General features: G+C 37.1%; 1 protein-coding gene across 7 annotated transcripts in view; it reads left to right on the forward strand.

Moving 5' to 3' along the window:
- CDH18 (cadherin 18) overlaps positions 1-24,548 on the forward strand; it is a 1,278,678-nt gene that overhangs the window by 868,915 nt on the left and 385,215 nt on the right. For all 7 annotated transcript variants that reach the window (XM_027520189.1, XM_027520190.1, XM_027520194.1 and 4 more), the window contains one exon: positions 5,498-5,979. In XM_027520189.1, the coding sequence (XP_027375990.1) occupies positions 5,752-5,979 (228 nt within the window). In that variant the 5' untranslated portion in view covers positions 5,498-5,751. The remainder of the gene's footprint in view (positions 1-5,497; positions 5,980-24,548) is intronic.

Raw genomic sequence — 24,548 nt, forward strand, 5'->3', positions numbered from 1 at the left:
AGTCCAAGGGACTCTCAAGAGTCTTCTCCAACACCACAGTTCAAAAGCATCAATTCTTCGGTGCTCAGCCTTCTTCACAGTCCAACTCTCACATCCATACATGACCACAGGAAAAACCATAGCCTTGACTAGGCGAACCTTTGTTGGCAAAGTAATGTCTCTGCTTTTGACTATGCTATCTAAGTTGGTCATAACTTTCCTTACCAGGAGTAAGCATCTTTTAATTGCATGGCTGCAGTCACCATCTGTAGTGATTTTGGAGCCCAGAAAAATAAAGTCTGACACTGTTTCCACTGCTTCAGCAATATGTGAACCGTGAACTTCCTGATGTTCAAGCTGGTTTTAGAAAAGGCAGAGGAACCAGAGATCAAATTGCCAGCATCCGCTGGATCATGGAAAAAGCAAGAGAGTTCCAGAAAAACATCTATTTCTGCTTTATTGACTATGCCAAAGCCTTTGACTGTGTGGATCACAATAAACTGTGGAAAATTCTGAAAGAGATGGGAATACCAGACCACCTGACCTGCCTCTTGAGAAATCTTTATGCAGGTCAGGAAGCAACAGTTAGAACTGGACATGGAACAACAGACTGGTTCCAAATAGGAAAAGGAGTTTGTCAAGGCTGTATATTGTCACCCTGTTTATTTGACTTATATGCAGAGTACATCATGAGAAACGCTGGACTGGAAGAAACACAAGCTGGAATCAAGATTGCTGGGAGAAATATCAATAACCTCAGATACGCAGATGACACCACCCTTTTGGCAGAAAGTGAAGAGGAACTCAAAAGCCTCTTGATGAAAGTGAAAGTGGAGAGTGAAAAAGTTGGCTTAAAGCTCAACATTCAGAAAACAAAGATCATGGCATCCGGTCCCATCACTTCATGGGAAAAAGTGACCCTTAATTCATGCAACTGCCACCGAACTCTTTCCATAATGGCTGCTAAGTTCACCATGGCTGCATCTGGCCCTTAAGTCATTTACCACTGCTATGAAAAATGCATCATCTGTCCTGATATCCATCAATCATCTGCTCCAGGTTATTGCAACATGTCATTAATATTCACATGCCATCGATGTAAGTTCTAACTAAGAGATTAGAAGAAGGAGGCATCTGGTCCCTTTGGGTGTTATGCTTAGGGTTCTGTTTATCACGTTTCATATATTGGAGAGTTTCAGGAAAGTAGGAAATGTATTTGAATAGTGCTTAGTTAAAAAGCAACAACAAAATAGCGAATGGCTGTAAAGTATTTCTATTGTGTTGTTTTCAACCAATGGTTTATTTTTTATTATTTACATTTTAATTCTAAGCTATACAGGGGCAGATTTCTTGAAATAGGACAGTCAATTTTCACATTTGGATTTCTGTCCTCTCATTGTGTAGTAAATGAAGTTACTTTCACAAGTACAGTTGTGATGTTTACATTTGCTCTTTTGTTCAGTGGGGCCTCACTTACTGCTTCTCATAATTGTCATAATAGAGATTCAGAAACAATACATAGGTACATTAAATTGCTTTTGTATAATTTGGGGGTGCCATACGAGATAAATTATTGCAAAGAAATCAGTCATTCTATGTATCTGTAATGCCTTACAAAAGCCACTTTCTTCACCTTCTACTCATGAATTATGCTTTGTTAAACAACTTGGCATAAAGGGCAAAGATGTTAATTTCACTTAAAATCACACCAAATGGTGTGAAGACATTAAGAAAGCAACACGTTCTATATATTAATCAACATGACTTCTAAGAAGAAAGTCTCTTTTTTTGAGATGCATGAGTTGGAAATTAAGAAAGTTTTTTATTTTATTTTATTTTTTTTTTCTTTTTTTAAACTTTATTTTATTTTTAAACTTTACATAATTGTATTAGTTTTGCCAAATATCAAAATGAATCCGCCACAGGCATACATGTGTTCCCCATCCTGAACCCTCCTCCCTCCTCCCTCCCCACACCATCCCTCTGGGTCGTCCCAGTGCACCAGCCCCAAGCATCCAGTATCGCGCATCGAACCTGGACTGGCAACTCGTTTCTTACAAGTTTTTTAAAATATATATTTATTTATTTGGCTGCACTGAGGCTTAGTTATGGCATTCAGGATCTAGTTTCCTGACCAAGGATGGAACGCAGGCCCCCTGCAGTGGGAGTGTGGAGTCCTAGCCACTGGACCACCAGAAAAGTCCCCCAAATTAAGAAACTGTTGATAAAGTTAAAAATGATCCAAATAACTTATTAGATAAACTGGGAGACTATTCAAATCAATTATTCAAGTCACAAATGAGAAAATTGAGACTCAAAATTAGATGTTTCATGTGAGTGCACATTTTAAATACGTTGTCAAAAAAAAAAAAAAAAGAGAAAATCTCTGTTTTTGGACTTTCTCTCCATTGCTCTTACCATGTTGGAGTTAGAGTGGTATTGCTCTTTTTTTTTTTTTTTTTTTTTTTATGTGTTAGAAGCGTTTTTGAATCATTTTAATTTAAATCAATCAAAATGTGTCTTTGCCCTTGACAATATTGCAGATTTCAATTTATATTTTCTAGCAACTAAAATAAAATTTCAATTCAAATTCAGTATAATTCTTGCACAATTGGTGATGTAAGAATCTGTCAGTTCAGTTCAGTTTAGTCACTCAGTCGTGTCCGACTCTTCTCGACCCTGTGAATCGCAGCATGCCAGGCCTCCCTGTCCACCACCAACCCCCAGAGTTCACTCAGACCCACGTCCATCGAGTCAGTGATGCCATCCAGCCATCTCATCCTCTGTCGTCCCCTTCTCCTCCTGCCCCCAATCCCTCCCAGCATCAGAGTCTTTTCCAATGAGGCAACTCTTCTCATGAGGTGGCCAAAGTACTGGAGTTTCAGCTTTAGCATCATTCCTTCCAAAGAAATCCCAGGGCTGATCTCCTTCAGAATGGACTGGTTGGATCTCCTTGCAGTCCAAGGGACTCTCAAGAGTCTTATCCAACACCACAGTTCAAATGCACCAATTCTTCAGTGCTCAGCTTTCTTCACAGTCCAATTCTCACATCCATACATGACCACAGGAAAAACCATAGGTGTGCTTAGTCGCTCAGTTGTGTTTGACTCTTTGCGACCCTGTGGTCTGTAACCCACCAGACTCCTTTGTCCATGGGGATTCTCCAGGCAAGAATACTGGAGTGGGTTGCCATGCCCTCTCTTAGGGGATCTCCACAACCCAGGCATAAAACCCAGGTCTCCCTTTAGGCATATTCTTTTACCATCTGAGCCACCAGGAAAGCCCATGGGGAGAGATACTGATAGAGAGAAGCACCTTGCTCTGGGCCTTGTAATTTTTTCATTCCCTGACTTAGTGTCAACATTTTTCCCAATTGAGAAAAACAATTATTCGATGATTGATTACTTATACTCAGTTTTTTAAATCGTTTATATTTTCATGTCAACCACCTTGTAATTCGTTTAGGTCTACATTTCGGTTTGCTCTGATTTGCAAGGGTGAACTTTATGGAGTGAAAAAGTGATACATCTAATGTTTTTTACTAGGTGAAATAGCTGTAATCTTGAGTAAATAGTTTTCTTTTCCTAAACACATGGTGGCTCAGACGGTAAAGCGTCTGCCTACAATGAGGGAGACCCGGGTTCAATCCCTGGGTCGGGAAGATCCTCTGGAAAAGGAAATGGCAACCCTCTCCAGTACTCTTGCCTGGAAAATCCCATGGACAGAGGAGCCTGGTAGACTACAGTCTATGGGGTTGCAAAGAGTCAGACATGACTAAGAGACTTCACTTTCACTTTCTAAACACATCTTGAAACACACATATATACAAAAAGAGAAAAACATGCTACACAGTTTAATGTGGTTTCAATAAGCTAATAATTTTACTCAAACTTTTCGATCCCAAATCCTGTCTTTTGTTTTCCAAAATGTTTCTGAAGTTTTATTGTCTAGTTGTACTAAAACCAAAGTTCAATCCTCAGTTCAGTTCAATTTCATCGCTCAGTCATGTCCGACTCTTTGCAACCCCATGGACTGCAGCACCAGCCTCCTCTGTCCATCACCAACTCACAGAGCTTACTCGAACTCATTTCCATCGCGTCAGTGATGCCATCCAACCATCTCATCCTCTGTCATCCCCTTCTCCTGCTTTCAATATTTCCAAGCATCAGAGTTTTTTCCAGCGAGTTGTTTCTTCACATCAGGGGGCTAACGTATTGGAGTTTCAGCTTCAGCATCAGTCTTTCCAATGAATATTCAGGACTGGTTTCCTGTAGGATTGACTGGTTGGATCTCTTTGCACTCCAGGGGACCCTCAAGAATCTTCTCCAACACCACAGTTCAAAAGCCTCAGTTCTTTGGTGCTCAGCTTTCTTTATAGTCCAACTCTCACATCCATCCATGACTACTGGAAAAACCATAGCTTTGACTAGATGGACTTTTGTTGGTAAAGTAGTGTCTCTGTTTTTAAATATGCTGTCTAGGTTGGTCATAGCTTTTCTTCCAAGGAGCAAGCGTCTTTTAATTTTATTCCTTTTAACTGTAGCCTATCAGGCTCTTCTGTCCATGGGATTTTCCAGGCAAGAGTGCTGGAGTGGATTGCCATTTCCTTCTCCAGGGAATCTTCCCAACCCAGGAATCGAGCCCAGGTCTCCCACATTGCAGGCAGATGCTTTAGCGTCTGAGCCACAGGGAAGCCTTTTAATTTCAAGTCCTCAGCTTTCCTTATTTGAAAAGCAAAGCATTTCCCACTCTGTTCTTTTTGCCACCATCTTTTTTTTTCCGTACCTCTCTTTGCATAGCTGCTAGAATTATGTGTAGTGTCATTCTAGGCTTGAATCTGAAGCTGAAGACCACATTCTAATCTATAGGCCTACTAAAACCCAAGCAAGCTAGTATTCAGTCATTGATATTCTTACTTGTTCAGTTGTGCTAATCTTATCCCAGATGTGGAGTGGCTTTCAATAGCATGCATATTTTTCAGCTATCTTCTTTCTTTAATTTTGCTTACTAAAGATTTTAAGTACCTGCTTGATTGCTGTGATGGTTTGTGAAATATTTTCAATCTGAGGGAATATTCCATGAAGTTCTGTGAGTCACATGTAATAGGTGATTGATCTATATTAAGTTGTATTACATCTAACAAAAGCAAGATAAACACAAAAACCAAATTAAAAATTTGCACTTAGTGTGGAGTCCCTAATAGGTCACATTTTGTAAGGCACATATTCATGGTCAATTTTTAAGCTCTCTAGGACTGCATTTCTATTGTTTTAAATAATTAAATACACACACATATATATATAAAGCTGGGATTTAAAATACAAATACGTATGCCTGTGTAAAAATACCATGTGCAGACTTGAGCATGACTGTGTATGTTTGTGTTTATTTCCAAAAGAACTTGAACATATTCTTTGCCTATCAGCATCACCCTGCAAAACAGTATAATTTGTATTCTCAGCAAATACTTAAAATTGCCATATTTTGTAATGTATATAATTTTCTCTCTTTCTATCAGGTGGAAAATGGTTGCCCCTGTTCACCTGCTGTGAAGACTTAGAATCACACAACTACGGCTTTGGTTCTCTAAGTGTTTCAGGATGTAAATGTAGCCTGACCATTCCCTGGGGCTGTTAAATCATGGACATGCTAAACAATTTTCTTCGGACTGTCATTCCAGAAGATGCTTTGGCTTCTCTCTCGAATGCTCACTAGGCATTTGTAGCTGACAAGGAAAAGCAAGAAGGCTGTGAACTGGAAAGTTATCTTACAATGAAAATTACGAGTACCTCCTGCATCTGCCCAGTCCTGGTGTGTCTCTGCTTTGTGCAGAGGTGTTATGGGACCACTCACCACGGCTCCATCAGGGGGACCAGAAACCAAACCAAACACATCGAAGGCGAAACCGAAGTCCACCACCGTCCCAAAAGGGGATGGGTTTGGAATCAGTTCTTTGTTTTAGAAGAACATATGGGACCAGATCCACAGTATGTTGGAAAAGTAAGTTTTTGTTTATTGTTTGTTTTTTCTCTCCTGGGAAATTGTGGGGGTGTGATAAGGGTGGAGCTGGAGTTGCATTTGAAGAGAATGGAACTTAAGTGAATTATGTTACAGAATGTTATTTCTTATTCTGAACATTTTGAAATAATGATTATAAAAAATGAATGTGACCAAGCATGTCACATCTCCATAAACATCAGTTCGTATGTACTAGACTGAATTTTCTTTACCAGCGTATCACTCCTTTCTCTCATGTAAAATGTAAACACTTTAAACACACAGTTTAGTAATTTTGTCTTTAGTACTGTGAAGGTGTATTAGAATTCACCGTGTCATTTCTTGGCGCATTGATATTTACAGATTTTTTTTTTTTTTAATCTACTGCTGTTGTACATAAAGCTAAGAAAATCTATGACTTCTAATATAGTGTTTTTAATTGTTACAAAGGTTGTAGTTGTATTTGTCAGCATTTATAAGCACATGGATATTTATCAAACCCCCAAATTAATTTCCATACACATAGTAATATATTTTAAATATAGATTAAATATATACTCAATGTACAGGTTTTGTTAAAATCCCCAAAGAATGAAGCTGATAAAATGATAAGGAACTTCACACTAACTTTCCTTTCTCTCAGACATACAGACAAGACATTTTAATGGCTGGTCAAACCCTTTAGGAAATTGTGTGCTCAGTAATAAGGGGCAGTTTAAGCACGTGTCATTGAGGTTCCAGGGTAAAGAAGAGCGTGGGAAGTGGGGAGACCGTCTTCTGATAAATTACTGATGGCTGGCAAGCAGCCACACTCAGGTTGGTTCAGTACCTATGGGAAAAGAAGCAAGTACAGCAGTAGAATCTTCATGACTACAGGCTCCATGACTTCTTCTTTATATATATATATATATATATATATATATATATATATATATAAATTTATTTATTTTAACTGGAGGCTAATTACTTTACAATATTGTATTGGTTTTGCCATACATCAACATGAATCTGCCACGGGTGTACACATGTTCCCCATCCTGAACCCCGCTCCCACCTTCCTCCCCATACCATCCCTCTGGGTCATCCCAGTGCACCATCCCCGAGCATCCTGTATCATGCATTGAACCTGGACTATGTGAAACAAATCGCCAGGCTCTGTGACTTCTATCTCCCTGCTTGCCTATTTATTTTCACTTTAGCACTGTTAGTGCTAAAAAAAAAAAAAAAATAGTACTCCATCCAAAGCCAGGGTGCTTCCCTAATGTGTAGGCAGTGCAGGAGCACAGCCATCTGTTCCACCTCTCATCCAACAGGAACTGAGTTGCAGCTGTGTTTTCCATACAAGGCAGGAGCTATGGAGTCAGAATATGAAGCACAAAACCATCTGGAAAAATTCTATCATTCTCTGACATGTATATCAAAATAAGAAGAAAAGCCCCTTATCTTCATCCTATGTGTTTTCCCTATGGTGTATTACATATAGTAAATGTAAATAAGTATACTAAAAGTAAAAACATAATATATTGAGTTACTATAAATTTATTTTTGTTATGAACTTCAAAATCTTTTTTCTATAACCCTTTCACTCCTTGAAAAGGAGTGGGGTGGGAGAAGGAACATAAAAATGTTTCTTTTTTGGAGTATTCCAAAAGGAAAAATATATATATATATTATTAAAATATGTTGTTTACTTTTTGTCATTTTAGTTTAATTAAAAATCAAAATCAAATTTGCTAGAAAGAAGAAGGGAAAGATCAGATAGCTTCTCAGTTTTTGATGGTTTATCTAGTTTTAGTAAAAGTTGAAATCTCAATCAGTAGTTTAGTTACAAATAATCTTTCTGGGCTTGGGCACCAGTGAACATATGGTTGAGAGCTTGTTAGCCACCAGGAGGTGGTGAGGGCCGGGAAACTGTTCCTTTGTGAAGGTTCTGCAGAAATCGGGGTCCATTCTAGTTGTAGTATTAACAGACAAATTAAAGGGTCACACCCTAAGGTATGATCCTCTTGTTCTCTATCTGACTTGTATCCCTTTATTCATAATCTTCTTTCTCAATAGTCATCTGCCTTTGTGAGCAATTCTAACTTGATTTTACAGGCTCATTCTCCTCATACTCCCCTACAAACATATATACATACATACATGATTGTGAAAATTAAAAAAAAAAAAAAAAAACAACTTTTAATGTCCAACAATACACATGATCCTGCCCCATTATTCTTATTAAAGAAAATAATTTATATTTAAATAAAATAAATACATTATTGCTGCTGCTGCTGAGTCGCTTCAGTCGTGTCTGACTCTGTGGGACCCCATAGACGGCAGCCCACCAGGCTCCCCCGTCCCTGGGATTCTCCAGGCAAGAACACTGGAGTGGGTTGCCATTTTCTTCTCCAATGCATGAAAATGAAAAGTGGAAGTGAAGTCGTGCAGTCGTGTATGACTCTTTGCAACCCCATGTACTGCAGCCTACCAGGCTCCTCCGTCCATGGGATTTTCAGGCAAGAGTACTGGAGTGGGGTGCCATTGCCTTCTCTGAAATACATTATTACATATATATATATATATATATAAATACATTAATAATGAGCCAGCCATATATCCTGAGTAGAAGATAAAATCATTACAGTTTCTATAAGCATGAGAAGGGAACACATCCAAAGATCTGAAAATTATCTCCTTTACCCTTCTCTGACACAGAAATGTCCACAGGATTTTTGTCAACAAAAATAAAATAATAATCATACAATACAGTTCTGTTATTAATATATTTTCTACATTATAAGTTAGTTTCCATCATCCTTAAGCTCTGGGTTATAATTTTGTATATCTGTTGCTATATTTCACATTACAAAACATCTGAAACTGCTTGTAAGAGTTGAAGCCAAACTGTTTGACACTTACCAACTTCTTTTATATTTTTTAAAATTTTCTTCCAGTTTTCTTAGTCAATGATTGGATTTATTATGAGGGAACTTATTTTATTGACACTGGGCAATACACATTACTCACTACTAAGAGTTTTTTTTTTTTTTTTTTTAATAAGGCTAAGGAAATTTCTAATGGTAAATAGTATATATACATATATATACACATATATTATGTATACAGCATCTACATCTGCAATATATGCAATTATACATATATACAGGTACGTGTAATTGACAATTCATACTTTTTTCAGAATGTAAAAGCTATAGGAGATTAAATACCAAAACTATTATGTGTAGCGTGTGTCTATGTATTTATATATATCTATATATATCTATCTTGAATTTGATCTCATTGATTTATTAAAGATCTTTTTAAATACTTGAAAGTTTAGGGTCAGGAAGCCATAATAGCACATTTGTTAGTAAGTAAGTCCTTTCTTCCCAGAAAAAAACCTATATGGTAATGTAATTATAGCTTTACAACAAAAGTGTTCTCTCTTTTCCAAAAATTATATAATAAATAATATAGATCATTGTCTTTTACTTTTCAAAAATTAAACAGAGTTAAATGAATCCCATTATAACTCAGAATTTAATTTTATATAAAATATCACACACATACTAAAATGCAGGCTGTGTATGACACCCATCATTAGAGTAGACTCATTGCTTTCATGAGATAATGAGAATTTCTAAGTAAACAGCAGAGTCTGAGTCAGGGCTTCTTTTTATCTGTATTACAACTGGTGAGTGTCTTTGATTTCCTTACATGTAACACTAAGAAATACTGTTTCATAGTTATAATTCAAGTGTGTTATAAAATTTGGTTTATAGTTTAGATTGTCAGTTAAACCACTGTCTGTGGTTGTGCTGACATTGCTTGCGTAATAGATAATAATAACTATTGAAAAAATTAAGTATTATTGGTGATACACAGAAATAACAAAACCAAATTCAGTTTCTAAACATGATGTCTTTTTTAATATAACTAGATTCACATTTATGTATTGAATGTAGCTGTTATCAAGCTACAATGGTAAAATTGAGAACCAGTGAAAGAAATTAAGAACCACAAAGTCTAAAGTATTTACTAATGACCATTTACAGAAAATATTTGGAACCCCTTTTCAAGGTTCCTGCCTTACCTCGTAGGCTGAACACTCTGGAAGCAGGTTATGGGGCTGTTTCATCTTCATTTACACAGAACTCTATCTCAGTGCCTATTGTAATGCTCAAATGTGGTAATTCACTGGTAAGGGTTCTATAAATTATAGCTTTTTGTAGTCCTGTTAATGGTTGTAATAATTATTTGAAATTATTGAAACAAAAATCTCTGTCATCAAACATTTCTTTTATGGAAGTGTGAATTTACAGACGTCTTTAATTCACCTCTTTCACTGGCATGCCCTCTCCCAAGGTTGTTTTAATGAATGTTTATTCGCTCTTGGTGTTTTTGTTGTTATTGCTGTTTAGTTGCATTGTAGGCAGTACTGTAATGAATGTCTTTGTACATACATCATTCAGCAAAGGTATAGATGTCCCTGAAGGAAGAGGTTTCCAGAGTGGAATTCTGGTTCAAAAATAAAAAATCTTTAATTTTGGTAGATGTTACCTATCCTTCTCCATAGGTGGTAGCGCACTTTACACCTCTGTCAGTGATGTGTAAGAATATATATTTCTCTATAGCAATGCCAGCAAATGGGATTGTAAGACCTGGGATTTTGTAAGTAGGTGAAAAATTGCATCTCTATGTATTCTCAGTATATTTTTGTCTTATTATGAATGAAATTGATCACATTTTTGTAGTTGAGGGGATATGAATATTCCTTTTTTTACTAACTGACTCTTTAGGCCATTTTGTTACTCTTTTAAACTTATCAGTACTAGTCAATAATTACATAATAGATGCAATAAATCTTTGCCAGCAATATTACCAATAATTTTTTCACAGTTGCAATTTACTCTTTGACTTTGTTTATAAGTTTGGCTTTATAGAAATGTATTATTTTAATTTGATCATTTTTTGCATTCTTTTAATTGAAACAACACTTTTATTTGATTTGAATTTTTTTGAAATTTGAAATATTGGTGTTCAGAATTAGTGCCAGGAGATTAAAAATGCATTCTTCGTGTCTTAATACCTACAGTTTATCACATATTTAAAAAAATGTTGCTTATGGAATAAAAAAAACATTGTGTAAAAGTAGAATTGTTTGCTTTGGAGATCAAAAGCTATAATTTAGAATATGCATGATATCATAGTTTGATCATTAGCTATTGACTGTATTGCATATATGTCTCATATTTACCAATAGAATACATTAGTGTGCAGGTTGTAGTTGAAAGTATACTGACTCTTCCTGGTATATTCTAGGACTATTTAAATATGTGTAACTTTTAGAATTTAACTAAGGATACATATTGGAAATAATGTTTCTTACTGTACAACCACTGACAGTGAGCTTCATGTATTTCAAGTGGTAATTGCTGTGATTAGCTAGGTGTCCTGCTCCATAAATATATAAAAAATATGTATCATATGTGTAATAAGAAAATTTTCACTTCAAAAATAGGAAAGATGACTTGTTTAACTGACCAAAACTCTTACATGAGAGATAAAAGACGCTATGTTTACTTCAGTGTATCTTTAAGTGTATATTATCTATATTGTATTATCTGGTAGTTAAAAAGAAAGACTAGAATAAAACATATGATAGAAAAGAATAGAATCAAATCAAATTAAAGGTAAGACCAAAAACTGTTCCTCTGTATTAGCATGTTTTAGGCTAAGATATCTATTCTGTTAACAATATAGCATTAGGATTTGGGCCTTATTAACATTAAACATATCTTTGATAATAAAAGTTAATGAGACTAGACTTTTTTCAGGATGAACAAATGTATTACATTCCCCATATTCACTTCTCTTCATCTTATAGTGTATGTTCTTATGACTGTTAGGATTTTTTTTTCCAGATTAAAAACTGTATCATGTGGAAACTATTGCTTGCTTCCATAAAGAGTTTAGTTACTAAAATTCTACCTCTAACTCCCCTCTTTTCCCATGTCCTATGTGTGTGAGTCAGTGGTAAAGAATCCACCAGCCAATGCAGGAGACAAAAGTTTGATCCCTGGGTCAGGAAGATCTCCTGGAGAAGCAAATGGCAACCCACTCCAGCATTTTTGCCTGGGAAATCCCATGGACGGAGGTGCCTGGTGGGCTACAGTCCATGGGGTTGCAAAAAAGTCTGACACAACTTACTGACTAAACAATGGCAATATGTGTGAGTAAAGTGTAGACTCTAGGCAATTATTCTAACCTTGCTTTATTAAAACAAAACAAAACAAAAACAACCACAGCAAGCATATAGAGAGTAAGAAAAAAATTCTGGTGGCATAAAGGAATTAAGAAATCATCTTGTCAAATTCCTCAAATAATGGAAACCAACAATGCTTGAAACAGTTAAGTGATCTCTTCATGGGAAGGGGGATTAGTTATGGCAGTGCCAAAGAACAAGTTGTAAGATATCTAATTCTTTAATGAAAATCAGTTTCTAGTATATAGTGCATGAAATTCCCCTCTCATCATCACCATTACTTCCATTATTCTCTATTTTTTCTGTCTTTAAAAAGAGAGCCTTCAAATCTCTTTTAATATGAAGTACTATAACTTCAAATTAAATAAATGATTTTGAGGTTCAAGAGAGAATAAATCATGTAAAAGGGAATGGGAAGATTCCCATTCCTTTTTCAAAAAAGAAAAAAAAAAGATAGCTTTAATGTCAGCATGAACTCTGAATTAAAAATTAAATGAACAGCAAGAAAAGCTTCCGATTGTCATCTTATTTTCAAGATGATGATTTTATGAAAGTTTTTTTTTTAACCATAACTTCTTTAAAATGGAAAACTTCTTGTATGAAAACATGACATTTTAATTTTGTACAAGTGACAGTGTGATGACATGATGTCATATGAAATTAACTCATGGTGTGCAGGTGCATATGGATATAGAAATTTCTCAATAATCATCCTGGAAACTTAACTATTTAGGTCCAGTCCTAAAAGAAATTGGGTGCACAAAAGAGAAATTTGATTTGGCATATACTTCATTTAATTTGTAGTGATATAGAACCTGTTATATCTTTTTTAAAAGAAATCAGATTTCACTAAGTTTCACTTTAGTTTTAGAGAAAAGTGACAGTATGTTTGAACTATCTAAAAATGTTGACATTAATAGCATTAGCACTCATAATATATAGTGTTTCTTAGTGCTGTGTTGGAAAATTTTTAAACATCATCAGTATAAAGCGGTACTATGGGCACAATCTATGAATTTGTTCACCATGTATACTTGGTATTGCTATACAAACATAACCACCTGTATGTTAATATGTGTGTATTTGTTCTTGAGTGTATCAGTGGTGCTAAACTGAAAGTGACTTTAACCCTCAGGGGCATTTGGCAATGTATAGACATATTTTTCACCTCTGCTACAATGTCTATTAGTTTAAGATGGCATAATCATTATGGCCGCAAATACTGAAAGAGTTCAGGAAAATGTCTTAATGTGCTTTCAAATCAGAATAAAATATGAACATGAATATAATTGTCTATATTAGTCTTTATATCAATACAATTGCAAATAGAATTTATCATTTTAGTTGAAAAAAGAAAAAGGCCCACAAAGGCAGAATGGCCAAGGGTCTCTGAAAGTTATAATGCTGCTGCTGCTGCTGCTAAGTCACTTCAGTCGTGTCTGACTCTGTGCAACCCCATAGATGGCAGCCCACCAGGCTCCTCCGTCCCTGGGATTCTCCAGGCAAGAACACTGGACTGGGTTGCCATTTCCTTCTCCAATGCGTGCAAGTGAAGTCGCTCAGTCATTTCCGACTCTTGGCGACCCCATGGACTGCAGCCTATTGGGTTCCTCTGACCATGGGATATTCCAGGCAAGAGTACTGGAGTGGGTTGCCATTGCCTTCTCTGGAAGCTATAATGAGGACTTGATTTTTATGATGGAAGGATCTTTACCAAGCCATCCTTCCTGGCTCGTAGATTGCTGTCTTCACATTCACATGGCATTCTCACTATATGAGTATCTGTGTCCAGATTTCCTTTTTTCTTTAGGACATTAGTCCTCTATAAAGACTCTATCTCAAATAATGTACTGGTGTTAGAACATCAACATGCGAATTTTATTGGTTTAAAATTCAACCCATAATAGACTGAAATCAATATATTTTTGTAGTTATTAGGATATTTATACTTTATAGAAATACAGCATCTATTATTTCTTTGAATTTTCTTCTCCCTCATTTATTGTTTTATTCTGAAACTTATATCTGGTATAATTTTTCTGAGATTCACTTTTAGGATTCTAATACTTTCTTCAACTAAGTTGAATCAGTTCAGTTCAGTTCAGTTGCTCAGTCATGTCCGACTCTTTGTGACTCCATGAATCGCAGCATGCCAGGCCTCCCTGTCCACCACCAACTCCCGGAGTTCACTCAAACCCACGTCCATTGAGTCAGTGATGCCATTCAGCCATCTCATCCTCTGTTGTCCCCTTCTCCTCTTGCCCCCAATCCCTCCCAGCATCAGGGTCTTTTCCAATGAGTTAACTCTTTGCATGAGGTGGCCAAAGTATTGGAGTTTCAGCTTTAGCATCATTACTTCCAAAGAACACCCAGGACTGATCTCCTTCAGAATGGACTGGTTGGATCTCCTTGCAGTCCAAGGGACTCTCAAGAGTCTTCTCCAACACCACAGTTCAAAAGCATTAATTATTCGGCGCTCAGCTTTCTTCACAGTCCAACTCTCACATCCATACATTACTACTGGAAAAACCATAACCTTGGCTAGACGGACCTTTGTTAGCCAGGTAATGTCTCTGCTTTTGAATATGCTATGTAGGTTGGTCATAACTTTCCTTCCAAGGAGTAAGCGTCTTTTAATTTCATGGCTGCAATCACCATCTGCAGTGATTTTGGAGCCCCCCAAAAATAAAGTCTGACACTGTTTGCACTGTTTCCCCATATATCTCCCATGAAGTGATGGGACCAGATGCCATGATCTTAGTTTTCTGAATGTTGAGCTTTAAGCCAACTTTTTCACTCTCCTCTTTCACTTTCATCAAGAAGCCTTTTAGTTTCTCTTTACTTTCTGCCATAAGGGTGGTCTCATCTGCATATCTGAGGTTATTGATGTTGAGTATTAATATATTTTTTGATTTAAATTGTGGCTCAGATGGTAGAGAATCTGCCTGCCATGCAGGAGATCCAGGTTCGATCTCTGGATTGGGAAGATCCCCTGGAGAAGGGAGCGGAAACCCACTTTAATATTCTTTCCTGGAGAATTCCATGGACAGAGGAGCCTGGCAGGCTGCAGTCCATGGGGTTGCAAAGAGTCGAACATGACTGAGCAACAACCACTTGACTTAAATATGAATATTAGGTTGAACACATTTTAAAATTTTTGCTTTACATTGATTCCTTTTCTCCTTTTTATATATACCTTTTTTATTTTGACCAGTTTCTTTTCTTAAATATTTAAGTATTGCAAACGAACTGTTTAAAAATCTTGATCAAATTGTGTTATTCATTTCTGCTTGGTTAATTTGCCATTTCTTTTTTCTATCCACTGTCATGGAAATTTGATCCTAGTATGCCTTTAAAAATTTTATATTCACTTGTCTTCAATAGTATGTGATAAGTGGGAATGAGGATTTTGATGGAATTCCTCTAAAATATAGCTGGAGGGACATCCATAGACAGTCATTTATTTTTTTGTTTGCTGACAACCCATTGGTTTCATAAATCTTAATACATTTTATTTTTGTTTTTAATTTGTTTTCTTTTTGTTAAGTAAAGTATATTTGATTTATAACATCATGTTAATTTCAGGTTTACAGAAGTGATTCAGTTAAATATATATTAAATTTTAATTTTTAACTATTGATTCAAATCCATACTTTTTAATGAAAACAACAATGAAAGAACACTAGCAGCACAAAAATAAATCTGGTATGTACAGAGAGGCTTGGCATGCTGTGCTTCATGGGGTCTCAAGGAGTCAGACAAGACTGAGCGACTGAACTGAACTGAACTGATACCTTTCTTCTAGTCTGCTAGTTTGAATTTCAGTTTATCATAGGGATAGTTTTTTTTCTACCAAGAGCTGTTAACCAGCCACAAGCTTCTTTGCTACTCTTTTTAAGCTAGTGGATAGATAGTCCAATTTTCATTTCATAGAGTTTGTTTTCAAGTAGTCTTGCTTTGTTCAGACATCTCCTTTCTAATTGTATACCTTGATGGGACTGAAAGTCATAGTTTCTAATCTTCAGGAGATGGAAAATTTAATCTTGGTGCTCATGGCCTGTATCCAGTTTAATTTCCCCCAAAGTCATCCGACTATCTGCCAGTTGGAAATAACTTTCCTGGTGAATATCTCTTCCTTCCTTTCTCCAGTAAATTACCTTTCACTGAATCACCATTTAGTGAATTACAGTGAATGTTTTTTATTATATTGCACTTTACACTTACAATTGTTTATAGTAAAAGATGTCTTTATTAACTTTGTCTGCCATTTTTATGGTCATATCTTACTGCAGGTTTTTCTTTACATAAAACAAGCTTTGGATTAGATAATTTTGTTAATATATTTTCTATAATATAATAGTATTCTTTTACCATGATTCAATATTTTCATGCAGAGGTAGAAATAAAAATCTAAATATTCTCCAAAATATGAAAAAAATATATACATTCTGAAAAATCTATCGCAGTTCATAATTAATTATGGACTGTTTTCTTTCAAAACATATTGGCCCTAAGAAAATGAATCATTTTCAACATAGGTATTATTCAGGAAATCTGTTCCATAATTTTATTGATTTGTTTTAATCTAGTGAACATTTAATTGCATCACACTTCACATAATAAAAGCATTTAGTTGGAAGTTAAGCCTAGAGGGTCTTCAAATACATCCAGTTTTTACTTTTTCTAAATTTCATAAAGAAAACACCAGGCATTTGTTATAATAATCACACAGTGAAATATCATCAATTTTTTTTTCCTCTAGGATTATTTGTTTCCTCTAAATAGCTTATTTGTCACTATATTTATAGACATTAGAAAGGTATACTGTATGCAGTCCTATTCTACAATAAAAAATAATGTAAAATATAAATCATTAAAATATAGTAACTTATCATAGTCTTCTCTTTGGTTTTCATTATATATAACCACAGCTTTATTTTAATTTTTTTTAATATTTAGTGTAGAATAGTTGATTTGCAATATTGTGTTAGTTTCAGGTGTACAGCAAAATGAATCAGTTATACATACTCTTTTATAAATTCTTTTCTCTTAAAGGCTATCAGAGTATTAGAGACCCCTGTGCTGTATAGTAGGTCCTTATTAGTTATCTAATTTATGTATTACCAACTGAAATATGAGGGAAGCCCCAATTTATGTATAGTAGTGTGTATATGTTAATCCCAATCTTCAAGTTTATCCCCTTACTTACCACCAGTAACCATAACTTTATTTTCTACATCTGTGACTCTCTTTTGTTAAGTTCATGGGTACCCTTTTTCCCTATACAAGCAATATCATATGATATTTGTTAGCTGTGTTTATTTTGACAAAGGCTGAAGACTAGGTCATATTCATTCAAAATTTATCAAATACCTCCTCAGTTCTGGTCACTGTGTTAGGCATTGTTTATATTGTGGTGAATGACACAGGTATTTTGGGAGACATTGACATTAAGGCAACATTCATACAAGTAAATATTCAGCTATAAAGTGTGATGAGGATTATTAAAGAATGTTGTACTTGGGTGTAGTGTTAAACCTAGATTGGGGGTGAGAAAAGAACTCTCTGAGGAAGAACAGGCCAGTATCTAAAAATAAATCAGGACTAATTCCACCAAATTGACCATCACATATGCTTGTATGTGACTTTTGAGCTTGGGGCAATGTCCATGGTGAAGGAGTAACACATATAAAGCTCTTGAGATCTGAAGCAATCTGCATGCAGTGGCAACCCACTCTAGTACTCTTGCCTGGAAAATCCCATGGGCGGAGGAGCCTGGTAGGCTGCAGTACATGGGGTCGTGAAGAGTCGGACACGACTGAGCGACTTCCCTTTCACTTTTCACTTTCATGCATTGGAGAAGGAAATGGCAACCCACTCCAGTGTTCTTGCCTGGAGAATCCCAGGGATGGGGGAGCCTGGTGGGCTGCCGTCTATGGGGTCGCACAGAGTCGGACACGACTGAAGCGATTTAGCAGCAGCAGCATGTTTGACTGCATTCTTATTCCAAGAAAGACTGGGTAACTCCAATTTAGGGAATGAGAAGTAGAGAGATGAGATTAGACACAATAAGACATAGATATTACAGTGGCTCTGGGGTAAATAGCTGTGGACTTCATATTTAGAGAAATGTGAAGACATTGTTGATTTTAAGAAGAAAAGGATGTGGCATCAATATATTTGACATTTTATTGCTAAGCAATCACTCTTCTGGGCTTCCCTTGTGGCTCAGCTGGTAAAGAATCCACTTGCAAGGTAGGAGACCTGGTTCAATCCCTGGGATGGGAAGATCCCTTGGAGAAGGGAAAGGCTACCCACTCCAGTATTCTGGCCTGGAAAATCCCATGGACAGAGGAGCCTGGTGGGCTATAGTCCATGTGGTTGCAAAGAGTCGGACAGGACTGAGCAACTAACACACACACAATCACTCTTCTTTATGAGCAACAGAATCTCAGGGAAGAATTTCAGAATAATCAGAAGTATGTTAGTTTCTGTAAAGCAGCTAATACATTATAAAAAAAGAGGGTAATATTTGGCTTATTTCCTGTTCCATAATGATTTAAGGGATCTTATACTTATGAACCATATCAGCTGAGACATACTTGTAACATATATATATATATATAAGTAACAGGAAACAGGGGAGGGAACATTGGACAGGTAGCCTTGATTTTTATACTATATTATCTCTTGACCTGAGTAAATCCAGACTTTCAGAACAAGGCTTTATTATGCACATCAAAGAAGTGAATGAATAAGATGATTGCAAGAATCCTGTTTCACTTTGAAAGTTACTGTTTCAACATAAATTCAACTGTTAAGAGAAACTAACAGCATGTCATATATTGTGCTGGATGTGGAGATTATACTAATGAAATATACAATCTCCATAATTAATGAAGGCAAGAAAAGGAGGTGGTTTTGAGAACAAGTGATAGCATCACAGTGCTACTGATGCTATAGAAGTACTAAACATAGGGGATGGTGGTTCTAGGGGAGGAGAAATATACTTGACTCATATCAGTTTAAAGAAGGCTCCTCAGAAGAGTGAGAGCTTGAACTAATCTGTTTCTAGCAATAGAAAATGAGACAGGTAAAGCACATTGGTTAAGACAGACCTGCTCTGGAATGGCAGGGATGCCATATCAAAAGAATCTAAGTAATAATTAATAACATATAAATGCAGCAGCTGGAGCACAGATCACATGCTGAAAAGTGGGACTGGGGATGAAGCCAGACAGTATGACTGGCCACTGAGGACCAGTCTTTGTATGAGACTCACAGGAGAATATAGTTTACCTCCAGGTGTTTGGGAATGAATTGAAGGATTTTCAAATGTGAAGTGACATGAGACATAAAGAACAAGTTCAAAGGCAGGGAGGACATTGCACAAATGTGCAATGAACCATTGCACAAATCTAGACTTGAACTTGTAAATTTCAAAAGAATTGAAGGGAGTAAATAGATTAAAACTTTTTAAAAACTTTATAATATAGAATTGACAAGATTTTGGGTCCATTGAGGGTGAGAAAGGACCATTTGAAGATGTTGAGCAGGCTCCTTAAATTGTGGAGGGATTCTAGAGAGGGCCTTCCCAGGTGGTGCTAGTGGTAAAGAGCCTGCTTGGCAATGCAGGAGACATTAGAGACACAGGTTTGATCCCTCAGTTGGGAAGACCCCTGGAGAAGGGCATGGAAAGCCACTCCAGTATTCTTACCCAGAGAATCCCATGGTCAGAGGAGCCTGGTGGGCTATAGTCCATAGGGCTGCAAAGAGTCAGACATGACTGTAGCTACTTCACATGCATTCTAGCAAGTAAAGGAGGAGAAACATATCTGGAAGTGAGGGTGATGGAGCTAGGTTTGGAGAGTCTATATCCTGGGTGCTTTGTGGCCATGCAGGTGGGAAATTATGGAGAGATGCACAGCTGGGGAAAGGATGTAGGCTATTGGTGATTGAAGCCATGGATAAAAATTTAGAGAAATGTACATTGACTCCTGGCTCAGAATATAAATCTGTAGTGCAGAAAAGTTATAATGGAAAAGAGAAAACTAGGTCAGCGTAAAGAGTTGGCAAGTGAAATTCAACAAAGGACTTAATAGAATAGAAATGGAATCAGAGTTGATAAATAAGGAGAAAATCTCAAGGAGCAAGTGATCAACAAAATTCGAAGCATGAGTGAGAATACAATAGCACTGTATTGTATACTTAAAAGATTGCTAATAGGGTAGAGTTTATGTTGTGTTCTTGTCACAAATAACAACAAGAGAGGGCAGGAGAAAACTTTTAGATGTGATGTTTATATTTATGTTTATGGCATAGATTTGTGATGGTTGTATACTCATCGCCAAACTCATCGATCTATATACATGTATAAATATGTATAGTGTTCTGTGTTTAATCATACCTCAGTAAAGTGGCTTTAAAAAGAAAATGGTAACAATAAAATATTTTTAAATTGGGACTTATATTTTCTACAGCTATTTGTTTTACCCAGGAAGCTATTTTCTCTGAAAAGTGGAAGAGAAACTGAAGTGACTCAGTTGTGTCCCACTCTTTGCAACCCCATCGACTGTAGCCTGTCAGGCTCCTCTGTTCATGGAATTCTCCAGGCAAGTATACTGGAGTGGGTAGCCATTCCCTTCTTCAGGGGATCTTCCCGACCTAGGGATGGAACCCAGGTCTCACACATTGCTGGTAGATTCTTTGCCGTCTGAGCCACCATTTTCTCTGAAGAGCCTTACTGTTTACAGGAGCTTGACTCATGTTCAAGAGGACTGAATAGTGATAGAGGGGCCTGTGATTGGATATGAATCTGTGGAGTCTTTGAGGGGTTTCCTTGGAGGCTCAGATGGTAAATATCTGCCCGCAATGAAGGAGACCTGGATTCGATTCCTGGGTCAAGAAGATCCCCTGGAGAAGGAGATGGCAACCCACTCCAGTATTCTTGCCTGAAAAATGCTATGGATAGAGGAGTCTGGCAGGCTCTAGTCTATGGGGTAAAAAAGAGTCAGACATGACTGAGCAATTCACAGTTTTTAACACTACGGCATCTTCACTTATTTGTAATGGAACTATTCATCTTCCTCAGCCCTTCTAATTGTTGCCTGCTGCTTCTGCTGCATCACTTCAGTCGTGTCTTACTCTGTGTGACCCCACAGACGGCAGCCCACCAGGCTCGGCCGTCTCTGGGATTCTCCAGGCAAGAACACTGGAGTGGGTTGCCATTTCCTTCTCCAATGCATGAAAGTGAAAAGTGAATAAAGTCGCTCAGTCGTGTCCAACTCTTAGCGGCCCCATGGACTGCAGCCTCCCAGGCTCCTCCGTCCATGGGATTTTCCAGACAAAAGTACTGGAGTGGGATGCCATTGCCTTCTCCGAATTGTTGCCTGCTAACAATTAGTAATCCATAGCATCTAAAAATTTAGATGTTCCTCTATATGCTGCTCATCCTGAACTGTTCTCATCTGCCTAGTGATTGACACAATGTTTGTATTGGTTGGTAATATCCTGCTGGCTGTTGAAGGAAACTATATGAAGCTAGTTTAATGGGAAGTGATTTACTAACTTCATACCTGAGGAGTAGAACAGACTCCAGGCAAGTAAACAATCAGTGATACAAATGGTGCGATTAGGATCCTAGCCAACTGCCTACAGCTGCAAACTCAGAAAGCATGTGAAGCCCAAGTCCCAACATTTGTAGGCAACAGTTCAATCTGTTTCTATGTTCTGTTATAAAAAAATAAAAATAAAAAAGGAATTTCTTTGCTTGCAGCTAGATGGTTTCAAGTGCCCACAGATTTTTCAAATCCACATTTAAGGGTCTGTCCTTTAAAAACTCCCATATATAGATACTAGTTTCTCAAACAATAAGAGTCTTGTTGTTGGGAAAAAAAAAAAAAAAACTCATTGGTTAACAAACAAAATATATATAAAAATATAAAGTAAAATAGTAATTTTATGGTAAAGGCATACTTTCTTTGAGTCTTATTGGACTCCTGTTCAAGCACATGCTGCATTAATGATAGTCAACCTGTGTTGAATAACTGAAGTCTAGATTTCTGATTTAACCATGGGGAAAATTGAATTATCATTACGTGTTTAGACCAGAGCTTTCTAGTAGAACTTTCTGTAATTATAGTCTTGTTTTATATCTGCACTGCCATTTTGGAAGTTACTGCTGCTGCTGCTGCTAAGTTGCTTCATTTGTGTCCGACTCTGGGCAACCCCAGAGAGGGCAGCCCACCAGGCTCCCCCATCCCTGGGATTCTCCAGGCACGAACACTGGAGCGGGTTGCCATTTCCTTTTCCAATGCATGAAAAGGAAAAGTGAAAGTGAAGTTGCTCAGTCGAGTCCCACTCTTCACAACCCCATGGACTGCAGCCTACCAGGCTCCTCCGTCCATGGGATTTTCCAGGCAAGAGTACTGCAGTGGGTTGCCATGGCCTTCTCCATTGGAAGCTACTGGCCACAAAAAAATAAGTTTGTTTCAGAAAAAAAAAAAAAGCAACCAACTAGCTTCCTTTTAATCGATATTTGAATATTTGAGTTTCAGCTATTGCAATTAAGGTTCTGAATGTTTGTTTTATTAATTTAAATAGCTACTTGTAGTTTTGGCTCCAATATTGGATGGACAGAATAATAGGTAGGGAATCTAGCATTATGTGCATAATATATACAAATGTACAAGTCTGTAATTTTGGAGAAGACTTTTGAGAGCCCCTTGAACCACAAGGAGATCAAACCAGTCAATTCTAAAAGAAATCAACCCTGAATATTCATTGGAAGGACTGATGCTAAAACTGAAGCTCGAATACTTTGGCCACCTGATGTGAAGAGCCAACTCCTTGGAAAAGACCCTGATGCTGGGAAAGATAGAAGACAGGAAAAGGGAAGGACAGAAGATGAGATGGTTGGATGATATCACCAATTCAATGGACATGAGTTTGAGCAAGCTCCGGGAGATGGTGAAGGAAGGCCTGGCATTCTTCAGTCCGTGGGGTCACAAAGAGTCAGACATGACTGAGTGACTCAACAACAATGAGTCTGTGAAGGTCATATAAAATTATAGGCAGACGGAATGACGTTAAACACTGTGGATCTAAAAGTTTGACTCTAATATGTAAAGAAGTTTATGAAAACTGGGAGGATCAATCCCAGCTCTCTTTCCCTTTGTTTAAAGCATCATAATAATTTGTTACTGTTCACGTTATTTGTATGTGTGGAGGTGTGAGGGGGGTGTTGCACTCGTAGGCATGATTTAGTAAGTCACCTTCTTGACTGCAACAGAATATGACTAACTTCAGCATAAAAGTAACTTAACAGATGGATATTGGCTAGATTATGGAATTGGCAGAGAGGCCAGTGAGTCAGTGTTGGAATAAAGCAGGAATCAAGAGAGGTTGAGTAGCTATAAATGCAGCCAGGTTGATACCCCAGAAACGATTAAGTCAGAAGATTGCCAGTGACACTTCTGCCACTGTTCTTGATAACATAGCTACAAATAGTAGCAAATCTATTCTTTGGTCTTTGTATCAACTAGTCACATTTCAAAGGTCCAGACAAGAAAGCATATGTTGCTTCAGGCTAAGTCAACTGTCAGTAGTCTAACTGCCCAAGTGGGGAAGATGCAGAGTCTCATTCCGGAAGTTTCTATAATTGAGGCCACATTATCTTCTACCAAAGTCTTATAATGGGATATCAATTTTTTTTAATATTAATTTATTTATTTTAATTGGAGGTTAATTACTTTACAATATTGTATTAGTTTTGCCATAAGATGGGGTTCCCTAAAAGATACACTGACACATGCCCAGCATATGCTGCTGCTAAATCACTTCAGTAGTGTCCGACTCTGTGCGACCCCATAGACAGAAGCCCACCAGGCTCCCCTGTCCCTGGGATTCTCCAGGCAAGAACACTGGAGTGGGTTGCCATTTCCTTCTCCAATGCATGAAAGTGAAAAGTGAAAGGGAAGTCGCTCAGTGGTGTCCGACTCTTAGCGACCCCATGGACTACAGCCTACCAGGCTCCTCTGCCCATGGGATTTTCCAGGCAAGAGTACTGGAGTGGCGTGCCATTGCCTTCTCCAGCCCAGCATATAGTTTAATATAATTCTTAACTGTGTGGAAAAGTTTCATATGTTTGATTTTTGTTTTACTTCAGTATGTTATTTTACCTAGTATGTCACATATCATTCATCTTATTTTAAAATAGAGACTCAGAAAAATTGCAGGCCGCTCTTTCTTTTTCTGAATTTATTTCAATATCCAACTTTGTGTATGTATGTTGTATTAATGCATATGTGCATGTGTGTGCGCG

The sequence above is a fragment of the Bos indicus x Bos taurus genome, chromosome 20, assembly GCF_003369695.1.
Source record: "Bos indicus x Bos taurus breed Angus x Brahman F1 hybrid chromosome 20, Bos_hybrid_MaternalHap_v2.0, whole genome shotgun sequence".
NCBI classification, from domain to species: domain Eukaryota; kingdom Metazoa; phylum Chordata; class Mammalia; order Artiodactyla; family Bovidae; genus Bos; species Bos indicus x Bos taurus.